We start from the raw sequence: 16880 nt of genomic DNA, 5'->3' as shown, positions 1-16880 counted from the left end.
CAAAAACAGAGAAAGAAAACTATAGACCAATCTCCCTAATGAACATAGATGCAAAAATCTTAAATAGAATACTAGCAAAGAGACTCCAGCAAGTAATTAAGAAGATCATCCACCATGATCAGATGGGATTTATACCAGGAATGCAAAGTTGGTTCAACATTAAGAAAACCATCCACATAATTGACCATATCAACAGTCTAACAAACAAAAATCACATGATCATCTCAATAGATGCTGAAAAAGCCTTTGACAAAATACAGCATCCATTCCTATTGAAAACACTGAAAAGTATAGGAATAGAAGGACTTTTCCTAAAAATAATAAACAGTATATTCCTAAAACCATCAACAAACATCATATGCAATGGGGATAAATTAGAAGCCTTCCCAATAAGATCAGGAGTAAAACAAGGATGCCCATTATCACCTCTATTATTCAACACAGTACTAGAAACACTAGCAGTTGCAATTAGAGAAGAAAAAGAAATTGAAGGTATCAAAATAGGCAAGGAGGAGACTAAGCTATCATTCTTTGCAGATGATATGATGGTATACTTAAAAAATCCTAGAGAATCAACTAAGAAGCTTGTAGAAATAATCAACAACTTTAGCAAAGTTGCAGGATACAAAATAAATGCACATAAATCATCAGCATTTCTATACATTTCCAACACACTAGAGCAGCAAGAAGTAGAAAGAGAAACACCATTCAAAATCACCCTAGACAATATAAAATACTTAGGAATCTACCTACCAAAACAAACACAGCAATTATATGAAAACAACTACAAAACACTTTCCAAACAAAGAAAACTGGATTTAAACAATTGGAAAGCCATTCCAATCAACCTTCCCTTTTTTATGCCTTAGCAGAGTTACTTCTGTAATAACACAGGATCTTCTATTCATTATCTTTTCAGGCAATTATGTGACTATAAAGATAAGATCTGGTATAGAATATCATTTGTGAAAATCTCAAGCCTTCATCTAAGATAGTCTTGATGCATATGCAGATAATTCTCATAAAATTTTGTAGAAATAGACACATAGGTCAGTAGTCGTGAATATTTTCTGTCACCCTTGTCTTGGCAGTAAGATCAATAGAAGATTCTGATATATAATGTCTATTGTAGTGCCTATATACGAAATGGCCTATCCCAGTATAAAATCATTTAGAGTATTCAAAATTAATTAATCAAAACATTTTGAAAACCAATTGGTAATTCTGAATATATGTGAAATTATGTCTAGATATAAGTTGACCATATTAAATAGAATATTAAAAACATTAAAAGGCATTTGTATTAACATATTTAGGCTCTGAGAACTTTGAAAAGCTAAATAAGCTTTTTTTTTTTCCTCCTTAGACAAGAGTCCTATTATGTTTAACTGAAATTATAATGGATAGTCCCATTAATTTTGAACTCTTACTAGTTCCAAATTTGGACAGACTCATCAAATTTTTCACAAATAAGGGTGATTATTTCTAAATGAACTATAATACAAACATTTTTTATCCTCCACAATCCCCCCATCCCCTAATCTCTGTCTCTGTCTCTCTGTCTCTCTCTCTCTCTCTCTGTCTCTTTCTCTCTCTCTCTCTATCTCTCTCTCTCTCTCTCTCTCACACACACACACACACACACACACACACACACACCTACCTTTCTCTTTGGGAATTTCTAATTGTGCCTTCAAATTATTTTTATAGGGCTTGGATTCCATCTGAAAATATACAAGATATCACAGTTAACATCCATCGGTTGCATGTGAAACGCAGTATGGGATGGAAAAAGGCATGTGATGAGTTGGAACTACATCAGCGTTTCCTGCGTGAAGGAAGATTTTGGAAGTCTAAGAATGAAGACCGAGGTGAAGAAGAAGCAGAATCCAGCATCTCTTCTACCAGTAATGAACAGGTAAGTCCTACTCTTATTAGAAACCAGAAATCATTGTTAAATGTGAAAATATTTGAGTGTATACTCTGTCTCATTAAGAACAGAATGTGGGTCATAATTTTTCCATTTCTTAACCATGTTGTAAATTGCTCTGCAAAAATAGACAGTAGCATGCATTTTTCTTCTTCTCCCTCTCAATCCCCCCAAACCAAAGAGCCTTCAAATATGACCCTCCCAAGGAGAAGGAGTAAATTACTCACTTTGGGGGTACACATTAACTTTTTCAGATCTTTCAGCTGTGAGCACTTCGTGCTTCAGGAGAGGTAATTTACTAATTGGTGCAAAGTGCCCTAGGAGTGAGAAGGCAGAAGTGAGTAGTTAACTCCTTTCTCACCTCTAGGTCAGTATTTTCAGCCAAGATGAAGTACTTCACAGTATCAAAATAATGGGCTATTATTTTTATCATGTTCACAGCTGAAAGTCACTCAGGAACCAAGAGCAAAGAAAGGCCGGCGTAATCAAAGTGTGGAACCCAAAAAAGAAGTAAGTTACCCTGACCCCCTAGTGTCCTTGCATGGCAGGTGATCCAGAAAGTCATTTCAAAGTTGTGGACTGAATGGTCCCTCTAAGTATACTTGTGTAAAATGATTGTGATCATTTAATTAGTTATATCAGTCAAGTGAGAAAGTTGCCTCATCCCTTCTCACATCTTGCACCAAGTTACTAGGAAAAGAGAGATTGGTATCACAGGTGACAGTTTCCACTTGATTAAAGCATCACTAACCCCTTAAAGGAGAAAGAGTACTTTCTTTTACATGCAGCTTTGTTGGGAACCAGCACTTTTTCAAAATGGTAATCTTTTCATGATGAAATTTATGTGTTTTTTAGGTCAATTCTAGGGCTGAGCATAGTCCAGGTTCATATTCTTTGAGAAGTGGTTAGAGATTTTAGCAAATTGACCAACAAATCTGGTCAAAGCAAGTGATTGAAAAAATATCAATTGTTATCACTGTGTGGAATAATATTATATTTAAATGTTTAAGATTACTAGTATTCAATTTTTAATTACATAACCTATAAAATTAATCTCTAAGAAGCCCAACAATCCTGTTCCCTTTTAAAGTAACTTGTTTCTTTAATTTAATAACTGTTTATTACGTGGCTATTTATGTCCATTACTGAACTTATATGTTAACATAGTTCATTCTTTATTCTTGTGTCTGTGTTGATTTATTTTGGCTATAGGTAATATCTAGTACTTTTTTTGCCCTCAAGGAACCAGAGCCTGAAACTGAAGCTGTAAGTTCCAGCCAGGAAATTCCCACAATGCCTCAGCCAATAGAAAAGGTTTCGGTCTCAACTCAGACCAAGAAGTTAAGTGCCTCTTCTCCAAGAATGCTGCATCGGAGCACACAGACCACTAATGATGGAGTGTGTCAAAACATGTGCCATGACAAATACACCAAAATCTTTAATGATTTCAAAGACCGAATGAAATCTGACCACAAGCGAGAGACTGAAAGGGTTGTACGAGAAGCACTGGAAAAGGTAATCCTGTCTTTGATGTCTGATTGGTGTAATTTGTTTTCTGGAAATGTTGCTTAGTAGATGAGCATCATTTCCTGTAGTAGTTTAGTTACTTGTATATAGCCATCAGCTAGCCACAGATTTACAGCTATGCATATTACCTCCTTAGGCTTTTTTGTACTAGTCTTACTAAGAACCTTATATTCCTGGTCTCTTCTTGCAAATTTTTATCACATTAATGAAGCAAGGAAGATGTCTTTACTTGGATAACAGTGTGTGATTTCAGTTTGCTGAGTTGTATAGCCTATGTCAATATTAACTGACATGTCTGGGGCTTGATTTTTTCCAATTAGCTGCGTACTGAAATGGAGGAAGAAAAAAGGCAAGCTGTAAATAAAGCTGTGGCCAATATGCAGAGTGAGATGGACAGGAAATGTAAACAGGTAAAGGAAAAGTGTAAAGAAGAATTTGTAGAAGAGATTAAGAAGCTAGCAACACAGCACAAGCAACTGATTTCCCAGACCAAGAAGAAGCAATGGGTAAATATTAAATATCATAATATTTTTCATCTTTTTATTGAAAATTGTCTTTTTGTAGAATAATGATTCGTGTGTTGGCCGACACTAACTTTGCCATCGTGCATTTGGGAATTGCAGTGCTGATTTGATCAGTTTCATCTTTTCCACAAATTTTGCTTTGCCGATCATTTGTTTAAAAATCAGTTTAATTATTTTACAATTGCACCTCATACAGTCTCTCACTTTACCACTTAGTATATTCAGTTCTGAACTGTGTTAGTGTCTCTTTGTTTTACATTGGCTAGTCATATCTCCCTAGCTAAATGCTAAACTCTTTGATGATAATAAACATATGCTTATTCTTTAATGACAGTAAACATATTGTATTCTCCTTTAGCCCATATTCTGTTCAGATATAGAATAGACTCTCAGTAATTATTGAGTGAGAAAACAAAAATGGTTTACCTGCAACTTCCAAATTTCTATTGCCTTGTTTAAGTTTACTTCATTTTTTGAAGTTTTGTTGCCACTTTCTTTAATTCATCTTACTCACTTGCAGCTTCTATAATCTAAGGGGAATTTTTAAAACAGTTCATAAAATCTTTATGAAAAGTGAATATTGAAAATTAGTTTAAAGGAAAGATTTGACAAGCAGATAAAAGAAGACCTGAGACTCAGCTGTGAAGACAGGTTAGTGAAAAAACTGAGGGGGTGGGGGATGAGCAAGGAGAGCAAGATATGGGGGCTAGGGAGCAGGCAGGATGCTTGGAAGCTGTGCTGTCATAACAGTTCTGACTTCTTACAGGGATGTGGGTAAGAGAATGGACCCAATAATCTTAAATGATGATGACATTCAACAGGCTAATCAGAAGAAGGAGATCCCCAACAGTAACTGAAGAATGAGGGAAAAGAAAGGCTTGAAAAGAAATAAAGGAAGAAAAGAAAGGCTTGAAAAGAAAGAAAGAAAGAAAGAAAGAAAGAAAGAAAGAAAGAAAGAAAGAAAGAAAGAAAGAAAGAAAGAAAGAAAAAGAAAGAGAGAAAAAAGAGAAAGAAAGAGAAAAAAAAGAAAGAAAGAAGACGTGTTCTTCACTATCTGGTAGCAAGATATCCAGGAGATGGTAGATGAATATTAAAAGAAAACTCTAGTATATGTATGTCAAGTACCTAGACATAATTTTTGAAATGAGATAAACACTCCTAATGAAGGAGTGATGAAGGGTAAGACACCCTTCAGAGGAAAGATTAAGTAAGGTGAGATATTCTCACAAGAATTCTGAGACACAAAAAAATATCAGAGTAGAAAATAGTCCATGGAATTGCCAAATATAGTTATCAGAGAGAAAAAACAGCTTTCCTAATGTTAGGACTGCTAACAATAGGATGATTTCTTAGATTTATTAAGTGGAAGGTCACTGGAAATTTTCAAAAGAACAATTTTGTTGAAAGAGGAAACCAAAATCAAGAAAAATATTAGAATATTGTGCTTCTAAGTTGCCAAATATGGACAGCAGGTCCAAGAACTTAAGAAATATACTAGAGGGCACGCACCTAGGTGGCTCAGTGGATTGAGAGCTAGACCTAGAGATGGGAGGTCCTGAGTTCAAATCCAACCTCAGACACATCCTAGCTGTCTGACCCTGAACAAGTCATTTAATCCCCATTGCCTAGCCCTTGCCACTCTTCTGCTTGGAATCCCATACAGTATTGACTCTTAAGACAAAAGATATGGGTTTAAAAAAAAAGTATACTAGAATCCTGCTCTAATGATATCCTTGGCATCTGTACTTTGGGGCTGGCTTCTTTATAGATAGTTTAATGTGTAAAAATTAAATTCTCTTGGATTCTTAGGTTGGCCTTGAATTCATGTTATAACAAGTTACACTGTAGTGAAGCTCTGGGTATATATGAGAGGATAGAAACTGGATGAGTTCATTATTTAATCTACATAAATGGTACATGTGGTTACCAAGTATTACTTAAGAAACACTCAATTAGGGGATGTGTTTATAAAATAATAATTGAATCATCAGATTTTTTTTTGACATTCTTGGAATATGTAAACCAAAACTAGCCTATTTGCTAATGAGCTGGGCAACCTGGCAGGTGGCCATGAAAAACTGGTCCCCAAAAGGTGAAAAAAACCTTATCTTTTCAGTTAAAAAAAAAAAGAGTTCAAGAATAAATAAGTTAATTTAATATGATGGTTTTTAAGTCAACAAAAGTTTGGTTTTTTATTTGAATGAATTTGTTGTCACTTAAAAATTTTTAAAAGTTCATTAGGATATTGTTATTGTTTTTACCTCAGTAAAAATACTTGTTTGGTTGGTTTTTTTTTTTTTAAATAAACCTCACTTTTTAAAGCCTTTATTTAAACTTTTCTCAATGCTGAGGCAGCTGTCATTCATCACTTTTGGTCTATTTCTACATGTGTGCCTTAGCATTTCTTAATACTTTTCTTCTTTTCCCTTTCACTTAAATAAGGGGAAAAGAAATATATCAATAGGTCAGACTCTTACATTTTGGTTAGGTGGTCACACATTTTATAGCTACATGACAAGATTATAACCAAAGCTTGAAGGTGACACTTAAAGAAAAACAACAGAGAGTCTCCAATGATCTGTCTTGTCCTCCTAAGTAATATACTTCCTTCCCCACCCACTTTTAACTCCCTACTCCTGACTCAGAACATTGTGAACCAGCTTAGAGGCCTGGCTAACACACCATATGATAATCAACATAAATACTTTTTTGTCCATGTTGCTTTTCAGCTGATGTTTCTAATGACTTCCAGAAGTTTGTGAAATCCAGGAATGTGGACCTCTAGAAAATACTTGTTTGGAACACCATTATAAGTTAATTCCTTGTAGCTGAATTTGGGGGAAAACAGAGGAGACTACTAACAAACAACTTTTGTAGTTTCTTTATATGAAAAAATAATTATCTTATTTTATTCTTAAAATTGGAGGGATACTGCATTTCAGATGTTGAGTACCCTGTAACTGATTACAGGGTCCTGCTTTACTAAACAAAGTATAAAGGGACTTTGGCTTCAGAAAAAGCAAAGTTTCATTCCTAAAATTTAATGTCATTCAAACTTTGGTTTAATAGTCTCTCATTATCACATAAAGTGATAACTGATTATAGTCTTGAAAAAACTTCTCTCTGTTGGCAGTTTTGCCATCTTGCTTCTTTGGACTTCATTTCCATTTCATTTCATAAGATTATATTCTGCTTATTACATTTATCTTGTTACTCACATTTTAAAAAACTAATTTTTTTTTTAAATTTCTGTTATCCAGTACTTTGTGGGGTTACCTGGGTGTACAAATTCTTCCAGGTAAACTTGGATCATCACAAGATGATAGATAGCTACCCAATGGTTAAATGTCCTTTATTTCACAAAAATCTCTAAATCAAACCTCTAGTTTTACAAAAGATAAAACCAAGAGCTCAAGAAGAACATTGGCTAGATGAAGTTCAAATATGTAGTAAGTAGCAGAGCTGGGACTCCAACCCAAGTCCCACTACACAAAAGCCACATCTCATCTTTTCAGTAGAATGATCTTTCACTTTCAATGCCAGGATAGCACCAGAAATGTGCGGAATACAGTATTCTGTTTTCTAGATTTGGAAATAGTAAGAACTAGAAGTGGTTTTCTCTAATTTGTGTCTTGGGTGAAAGTCATCACTCTCTATATCCAGTCATGTGATTAAACTGTTGCTTTACATAAGTTGATGGCAAGTTGGATGCTTTATCAGCTCCAAATATATCACTTTGTAAGTTTTGACTTGATTGCACTAATAAACTCTACCTTGATGGAGTTGATCTTCCTTAAAAATTACTAAATTTAAATGCAAGTTATTCAGCTGATATTAATAGCAACAATGTTGTGCTTAATGAAGTGCTTTAGGAAGGAGAAATAAGAGAGACATAGACCTTGCTTTTTGGTGGAGATGCATGAGGAATTAAGCATCAGATCAGAATGTATGTTCTATCTGCAACCAATCAGAAAAGGATTGATTTAAAGAGAGGTCGAGTTCATCAAGGGAGAATGCCTTGAAAGGGGTAATTTTTCATTAATTTTTTTCTATTATGAACCAAGTTTTATAGGCTGTAAGATACATGGTTTAGTAAGAAAGGGGAGAATGTTTCATCTATAGAAAAATATAAATAAAACATTTGAGATGAGGTTGGCAAGAGCTTCCATATTGATAGGATATCTTAGACAACAGAACATTAGAATGACACCATGTGTTCTACCTCATGGAAATAAAAGAATAGAAGTGATGTTAAAGGAAGATAATAATGAGGAAGCTGGGTGGCTCAGTGGATTGAGAGCCAGGCTTAGAAACAGGAGGTCTTGGGTTCAAATCTGGCCTCCAACACTTCCCAGCTGTGTGACCCCAGGCAAGTCACTTGACCCGTATTGCCTAGCTTTTACCACTCTTCTGTCTTGAAACCAATACTCCAAGATAAAAGGTAAGGGTCTCTAAAAAAGAAGAAGAAGAAAGAACGGTAATACTGATATTTGGCAAAATAAGACTGGTTAGAAATAAGATCAAGAAGTAACTTCACATGATAATGTAAGAGATCACATGATTATTTCCACTAGAATTATAGAGCACAAAGTAATTAAGTATGGGAGTTTTCCTGAGGATCAGTTTTTTTTTTTTTAACATTGTTGACACAAAAAGAAAATTAACATTTCTTGCCTCTGTCATTATCGCTTGTTGGCCTTTGGTATTCAGGAAAATGCAAAGATGTAATAGGGGATGGATAAGCAATATTATCAGCTTACTACAAGGATAAATGGCGGTCATTGACAAAAAGATCTTTATTTCAAAATTTTGCAGGTAAGTCCATCAAGTAGCACCCAGATTTCAATTAGTAAGGTAGGGTTTGACTCAGAATAAAAAGGAACTTCCAGTTATTAGAACTGTCCCAAAATGGAATGGTACTTCCTAAGAAGTGATATTCAAGTAGAAATAGGATATTGTGTAGAAGATTCATGTTTCAGGAGCTTAATAGACTAGGTGGCTTCTTAAGATCCTTCCAATCTTCAGATGGTGTGAAATTGGTCCAATTACAGCAAGAATATTAGTGATGGTGCTAGTGTAATTTGTAGGGAGGTTTTTTAAAGTTTCAAAAGTGTCCAATGGATGATTATCATCACTATTCTTCCTTTTGTTTTATAGCTTCAAGAAAAGAGGAATAAGATTTGTTTATTAATCCCTTCTTTGACTTGATCATTTTGGAAGCATTGATCACAGAATCATTGGCTCATGGCTCTAGAAGTGAAAAGGACCTTTTAATAGATAAAGAAGCCCACGTGGAGAGGAGGGAAGTGATTTGTCCAAGGACACGTGGGTTAACAAGAGGTAGAGCAAGAGCCAAACTCAGGTTCAGGGCCTACCAGGTCAGTGCTCTTCCCACTGACCCATGCAACAGCTGCCTGGGACTGAAACTCAGACTGACTTCAATCATTTCACTGTACTTTATCTCATTAAATGTGGAAAATGGGCCTATTCAACACAGAAAGCAAACTAAAATTAGCAAGGAAAAGCTTTAGTTTCTCAGGCTCTATATCTTAGATTGCAATAATAATGCCTCCTGGCTTGTTCTCCCTAGTGCTACAACTGTGAAGAGGAAGCCATGTACCATTGCTGTTGGAATACATCCTATTGCTCGATCAAGTGTCAGCAGGAACACTGGCATGCTGAACATAAACGCACCTGTCGCCGAAAAAGATGAAAGCTGTATTCCTCCTCCTCAAGAGAGAGAGAGAGAGAACAAGAGAGAGAATCACCCCGATGATTTCTATTCTCAGACAAAGCGGTTTTTGTTTCCAAGAAGCCAAAATTGTTTAGAATTTGCTTCCCATTTTGCACCAGCCTTTAAACACTTTTCGTGAAGAAATTTTGCACAGTAGTTTAAATCTTCTGTTCATGCTCCTCCAGATTTTGTCAGTAAGTAAGATTAACATCAGTGGAGGGTATTTTAAGGGTTATTTTAAATGAATTTTAATTGAGGATTTGTTGCATTTTCAGCAAATTTTAAAACATTTTTAGGTTTTACAGAGATTTTAACCTTTAAACAACAGATCTTTAAAAAAAAACAACAGGTGAATATAAGTGAGTTTAACAAAGAAACATTTAAAATAGATCTGAATGTAAGAAATATAGAACTGTTTCAGAAATAAAACATACTACCTTGATGTAACATTTATTTCTTAACCTTGTTGAGCTGGTTTTGTTCAGCTTAATTTACTGTTTAAAGGCATTATCTATTGGTTATGCCAGTGGGTATATGATTGAATTTAGGGAACAGGGTTGACACAGCAGGTGCTAGTCCTGCATATTTTTTCTTAAATATTTCCCAATTGTGTTTTTCATTATTTCTTTTCAATATATAACTTTTATAACAAATTATTAGCTTTGATCTTGTAGTTTAAAATTGCAGGGAACTGGGGTAATCTTTTACTGAGCTGGATCTTAGAGAAAATGAATATTTAAATTTTAAAGTTTGCACATTTCATTCTTGTCCTAACACGAGTGCTTGTAACAAAACAAGGAAAAGCCAAAAACTACCTTTATTCATACATGAAATTTTAGATGAGGCATACAAATTTCTTTAATGCTTCCCTTCCCTCCCCAAATATCATCTGACTGCCTATTATCTGGTGTCACCTAGTCCATTGTAAGTTAATATTCAAAGGAAAGAAAGCACTTAAGTGTCACAGAAGCCGTTATGTTTGTAGTAATGGGTCATTGCCTGTTAATGAGCTCCATCACTGTACACAGAATGAAGAATAATGCATGTTAATTTTCTTGTATTAAAGATGCCGTGATTTGTAAAAAGTCTGTATTTTGAGGAATGTCTGGATTAAGAAGCATTACCAATAGGAATGGATCGATAGTTGAATAATGAGGTTTTTTTTATATACATAGCTATATAAATCACATCCAGTAAAACTTAAATTTCTTTTCTTTTAAAATGTCTCATAATTTTTTTCCAAAGGCTGATTGATCTTAGACTAAGTCAAATTCCCTTTATTATCTAGCTATTTTTTGATAAGTTAGAGGAATAATTTGTAAATATTTATTTAGATCTTTGATATTTATTAAAGCAATTACACACAATGGAAGTGAAATAATAAGGAGAAAAGCCTTTTTAAAAGTTTTCTCTGGGTTTCGTCAGGGTCACTCTAAATACAAAAATCTAACTCAAGTTTCTGTGAAAAAACAAAACAAAACATCCAAACCTAATGTTGTTGCAGATGGTGGTGACACAACTTAATTGACCAGCAACTGCCAAATAATGCACAATATTTTGCAGAAATGACATAGCAGCCCCATTCAAAACAACATGCTAAATTACACAGTGACTTGCATTATTTCTTGTGTCTGTGTAATTATCCATGTTGCCATTTTCCTGTGGCACTGGTGAAGTCCATCATAGTAGAAGAAAATTAATCTTGTTCAGTTATTTTACAAATTCCCAAACTTCGATCCACCCCTATGAAAGCAAGTTATTGTGGAAATATTTTTGGTGTAAAATCATTCCAGAGTATGTACTATTTAACTGATAGCTGCATGAAAGTAAGATTCGTGTTACTTTGGCTTTTTCGTCTCTGTTGACACGGTTGCACATTTCCAAGTTACTACAGCGTGAAAACTGTGTGTTTAAAAAAACAAAACAAAAAAAAAGACATTGTGGCCTGGTTTTGTATAAGTTTTAGGTAAAATTACAATTGATTGTTTTAGGAATCATTATTAAAAATTAATTTTCTGCAAATCATAAAGCTATATTACGGTGTTGAGCTTAGCCACTATGCACATTGTAATTATTCATTGTGGCTGTCCAGTTCTATGATGCATTCTGGCATTTTGTAAGCTGCTCTGACTAGCAATATATAGAGTCATTTAATGTGTTAACATTGGTTAATAAATGTATTTAAAAAAATCACTGGCTTAATAAAGTGTCGATCTAGTCCAGTCCCCTGCATCTAAATACAATTGCAGCTGAATGTTGATTCTGTATTATGGGTCATTCACTGGCAACCGTTTTCCTTATAAGAAGAATAATTTTATTAAAATAATTCTCTTACAAACAACATCTATTTAAATTAAAACTGCATTCACAATTTTTTTATGTTGTATTTTCTACCATGGTTAATAAGAGAGGTATGATATGCATTTGAGGAACCTGATAAATTCAGTGCCGCCTTATTTGGATTTTTTTCAGGAAAACTAACTGTTTTGTTAATAAAACTGTCTATAATGTAAGAAAGTTGGTCTGGTTTCTGCATCATGCAAAACTGGGCAAACGCTTTAAAATATTTGTTAACAAAGACTTGAGCTAAAAGCTTTTTTTTTTTTTTTAAAGATTTTTCCTTTAATTTGCTATTCAGTGTTCTTTTGACTATTTAACTAAGGCACAACAAATTTGAATCATCTGCCAGGATGTCCTTACTTTAAGTTACTGGGTTTAGAACATTGTTATTTCAGCTAAAAAAAAACAGAAATGCTTATTCTTTTAGGAATTGTGCTGTCATTGAAATTTGCTAACACATATATATGGGATATGTTCACATGTATGTATTTGTGTCATTTCTTGGGCCATACCCTTTCCTCTTCTTCACCCTGCTACTCTCATCCACAGGTGGAGGAGATCCCATTGATCCCAAAGGGAACTCCAGCTGCAGGACATGTCCAGAGAGGAAGGAAAATCCTCATTGTAATAAATTCCAACATTCATTGTTTGACCATTTCTGTGTATTATCTTTGGATCTCTATATAGTGTGTATCACCAAAAAAAAAAAGGGGGAAAAAAAAAGAAAACATCAAAAAGAATTTATTTCTTTGTAAATTGAATATAAAACAAAACTCTTGGATTCTCACTGTATTAATCATTTGTTATTCCATTTTAAGAAATAATGTTCCTATAGCAGTATTTTTATTTGCTTTTACACTGTACATATGCTCCACTAGAACATGTCCTACACAATAACTAGTGGATCCCATGTTTTTCTTCATCTAGTAGAGCTCCCACTTTGAGCTCACCAGTCCCAAATGTTGGTAGTTTCAGTGTCAGACTCCCCAGCATTAAATTGTAGTTTCCCTGGTCCTTCCCTGCTGCTCTGTGCATGTTTTTTGTCCTGTAAGCATACATCTCTGAGAGACTTAGTTTTGAGTTCTGAATACTGATTTCTCAGATTATCAGAGGAAATGAGGTTGCAACGCTGTTAATAAAATTATTTAAATTACCCTATTACAATGTTGTCCATCAAGAAGCATTTATTAAGTTGTTACTATATACCAGGGATTGTGCTAAGCTCTGGGGATACCAAGAAAGACCAAAGCAGTTGTTAAGCTAAGTATATTTTTCTTAGGGATAGATTTGCTAACCACTAAGCACATATTTCTGAGTCCTGGGCTTATACAGGAACATGATGCTCTAAAATAACCATTTACCAAATTAAGGAATTTTTTTTTATTTTAGCAAATTTGTATAAAAAGTCCTTATGTTACATGGCCAAGTGTGACAGATGTGAACTCTTTCATTTCCATGTTACAAAATCAGGAAAAGGGAATAGAAATGAGAAAAAAGTATACCAACTGGAACAAGGCCAGACTACATTAATAAATTATTTAAATTATATGAAATTTTTTACTATGATTTTACTTAAATAGTTAAAACTAAACTCATAGTATTGCCTCATAGATGTCTTGCTCAATGATTTTTAATAAGCCTAGAAAATCCGACCTCATGGAGTGCTGGTGGCATTTGGAGTTACTTTATATATAAACAGGTGATTCCGAAAGTGCTTATATACTACTAATTGGTGTAGTTATCCCATTTTTTTTATAGACAGCATAAATTCAATTCAAAGTGTACATTTTAGGGAACTTATAGTCTATAAAGACAAAATAATTTCTATGGTCTAATAAGGACAGGTTGTAAATAAAAAGGGTTCCAAAGGACCCGAAGAACAAGTAAGACTGGGAAAGAAATACCTCAGGGATGAGGCTGGGGGAGAAAGGAGCGATGGTACTTATTAGAATAGGTGGTCTTGCTGGAGCAGCTTATTACGGACTCACAGCAATTCTAAGAGGTGCTATGTGACAGCAGATTCCAAGGCCCTTTCTAAGAGCAAAGGCAATACTGATCTGAATCTCAGGCTCCTTGGAGAGAAGTCCAGTGTAGAGGTTCAGTGGCAGGCCAGAAGCCTGGGCTCTGCTCTTGCCTGATGCTCTGGGGAGAGATCCGAGGTCCTGGCACCACATTGGTGTTCACCAGCCTGGCCTGCGTGGCCCAGGATTCCCATGTAAATCAGTCCGCTTCCAAACGATAAACAATTTTGAGCCAACAAAGTCCAAATAAATGCTTTCATGCTATGTACCCTGGACTTAAGGTGTGTGGGTTGTGGCAACACTGCTATCACAACATGAAATGTCAAGTGCTTTCGGTAGGACTTGATGGCATGTTCATTGAACCAGGACAGAAGATACTATGCTAGATTTTGAGGGATGTACAATGAGGAGTCTGCCATGAAGACACTTACACTCTAGTGGGGGAAATAAGACAAATCTAGGTCCTGCAGAGGATCCAAGGAGGGAGTTTGGAAATGAACTCAAAAGAATAAAAAGGCCTTCAAAGGAGGCAGGGAGGCAGAGTTAAAGGCATGTGGTGTGTTTAGGTCATGAGAGAGAAATCTGGAAAGGCAAAAGTTGGACCCACACAGCGAAGAACCCTAAATGTGAGAGATACGAGCTTCATTTCCTAGGCAATGGAGCATCTTGAATAAAAATATACGATCAAAACTGCTTTGAGATTAGTTTGTCAGTGGTGAATAAGAAAAGAAGAGGGACCAGAGGCATGGAGACTAATTGGGCATCTGTCAGAAAGGGAAAGGATGTGGTGGAAGTGAGAAGTAGTTCTAAAGTAGGATCAATAGGAATTGTTGAACATTGGGGAGAAGAGTCACAGGAAGGGGGAGATCTGGAGTTAGAGGGAGTTGAAATTTTCATCCTGGTTTGCCACAGAAAGGGTGCTAAATAGGAAGGATAGAGGACAATGGAATGAGCAAGGCTAATGTCAGGAAATACCCCAGCTCTGGCATCAAGTAGATTGACTTTGACCGAGACAACGAACATATTTAGCCATTGGTTTCTTCTCTAGTAAAATGAAGTTAGGCCAGATGATCTTTAAAGGACTCCTCCAGCTCTAACATTCTGGGATGTCTGATTTTCCACTAAGAGGGCATCCAGAGGAGATCTAGCAGCATTTGAAATTAGTAACCTAAACTCCAGAAAGGGACTAAAACTGGAGATAGAGAAGCAGAAATCATTTGAATAGCGGTGATCATGGAAGTTGTGGGAGTGCAGTGCGTAGTGTGCGGGTGAAGTGAGAATTACTTCCTCATTCCTTTTTTCAAATACACTTAATCTTTCTCGCTTCAGTGATTCCTTTCCATTTGACTTTATATTCAAGTCTCCTCAAGCTTTAAGAACAGCCCAACTTCAGACTACCATCCACGTTTTCCCCAGTTGCATGACCTACCTTGAAAAATGAGCTTTCTGAAGCCATCAATGACCTTTTCATCGCCAAACCTAATGCCTATTTTCATTCTCCAGCCACAGCCTTTCTACATTTATTTATTTGGGGAGTGCTTGACACTGCATGCTGCACTCCTGCTGAAAAAGAATCAAAGAGTCTCAGAGAACATTTAGTCCAATCCATATCTAAGTGAGCATCCCCTCTGCAACAAAACCCAGAGGTGGTTTCATCTAGCCCTTGTTCTGAGTTCTTGGAGGAGAGAGACCCATCACCACCCTTTTGGGCATTTGACTCATTTTGAAGTTTTTACTTACATTAAGCCTGAGTTTGCCCCATTCTTGTACCTTTTCCTGGCTTCTGGGACCAAGCAAAATAAATCTTTCCAATATTAAAGAATGGTTGTCATTTTCTCCCACTTCACTCCACCAACATCTTTTCCAAGCGAGGCAGCCCCAGTACCTTATAATTTGTCCTGACCCCAAGACCTCTTAGTTGACCTCCAGATGTTCTTCAGTTTATTAGTTTCTCTCATAAACAAAAAGCCTACCATTGGAAGTAAATATATTAAATTAGAAATTGACTTTTTTGAAAGAAAAAAAACTTTATAGTGGAGAGTCATAGTTTAATATACAAAACTTTCTCCTCTATGTTTCTTGGTGTTTCATCAAGTTCCTCATGATGAAAAGGAGATATATTTTAAAGTGATTTTCAGATTTTACTCCAGATGTAATCTGACTGTGTTGGCGAATAACAATGCTATTATCATCCTAAGTCTGGATATCAGACCTTTTTATTTTTTTTTTAATACAACCTGCATTAACTTCCTAGGCTACCATGACCACACTTTTGATTCATTAGAGATCACAGTCCACTAAGATCTTCAGATAAAGTGCCAGGTGACCTCGTCTCAGATGCTTATGGAGTTGTTTTTTTAATTAAGACTTTACATGTACTTTATTTTTAGGAGATTCAACCTCTTTTACCCTATCAAAATAAGATCTTTGCAGATCATAACTTTCATCTACTGCTAGCTACCTTTGTGCCTTCTGCAAATCCAAGAAGTTTGCCATCCAACTCACTATTTTAAAACAAAATTAAGTATTGACCAAGCAGAGATCCCTGGGTCACACATCATTAAAGTTCTTTCCAAACTGACATTGCATCATTAATGATTGTTTGGGGGGGAGAGGGGATCTATCCATTCAACCAGCTATAAATCCACTTAGTTGTAATCATCTGTAGCCCACATCTCCATCTTGTCCAAAAGAAAAATATGAAAGGTTTAATCAAATATGTTGCTAAAATCTACATGAAATACCTGCAAGCATTCCTTTGATCTGTCAGTCTAATAACCTCGTAGAAATAGGAAATGAGATTA

The 16880-nt window shown here is 35.4% G+C and overlaps 1 protein-coding gene across 3 annotated transcripts in view; it reads left to right on the top strand.

Moving 5' to 3' along the window:
- The window catches only part of ZMYND11 (zinc finger MYND-type containing 11), a 178491-nt gene extending 165275 nt beyond the window's left edge, over nt 1-13216 (top strand). For all 3 annotated transcript variants that reach the window (XM_044679763.1, XM_044679765.1, XM_044679764.1), the window contains 6 exons: nt 1711-1918; nt 2372-2440; nt 3173-3445; nt 3778-3963; nt 9572-9909; nt 12605-13216. In XM_044679763.1, the coding sequence (XP_044535698.1) occupies nt 1711-1918; nt 2372-2440; nt 3173-3445; nt 3778-3963; nt 9572-9694 (859 nt within the window). In that variant the 3' untranslated portion in view covers nt 9695-9909; nt 12605-13216. The remainder of the gene's footprint in view (nt 1-1710; nt 1919-2371; nt 2441-3172; nt 3446-3777; nt 3964-9571; nt 9910-12604) is intronic.
- Nucleotides 13217-16880: the final 3664 nt, after the last annotated feature.

This window comes from Gracilinanus agilis, chromosome 5 (assembly GCF_016433145.1).
Source record: "Gracilinanus agilis isolate LMUSP501 chromosome 5, AgileGrace, whole genome shotgun sequence".
Taxonomy (NCBI): domain Eukaryota; kingdom Metazoa; phylum Chordata; class Mammalia; order Didelphimorphia; family Didelphidae; genus Gracilinanus; species Gracilinanus agilis.
The sequence above is the reverse complement of the archived record's forward strand: the minus strand, read 5'-3'. Positions and strand labels throughout refer to the sequence as shown.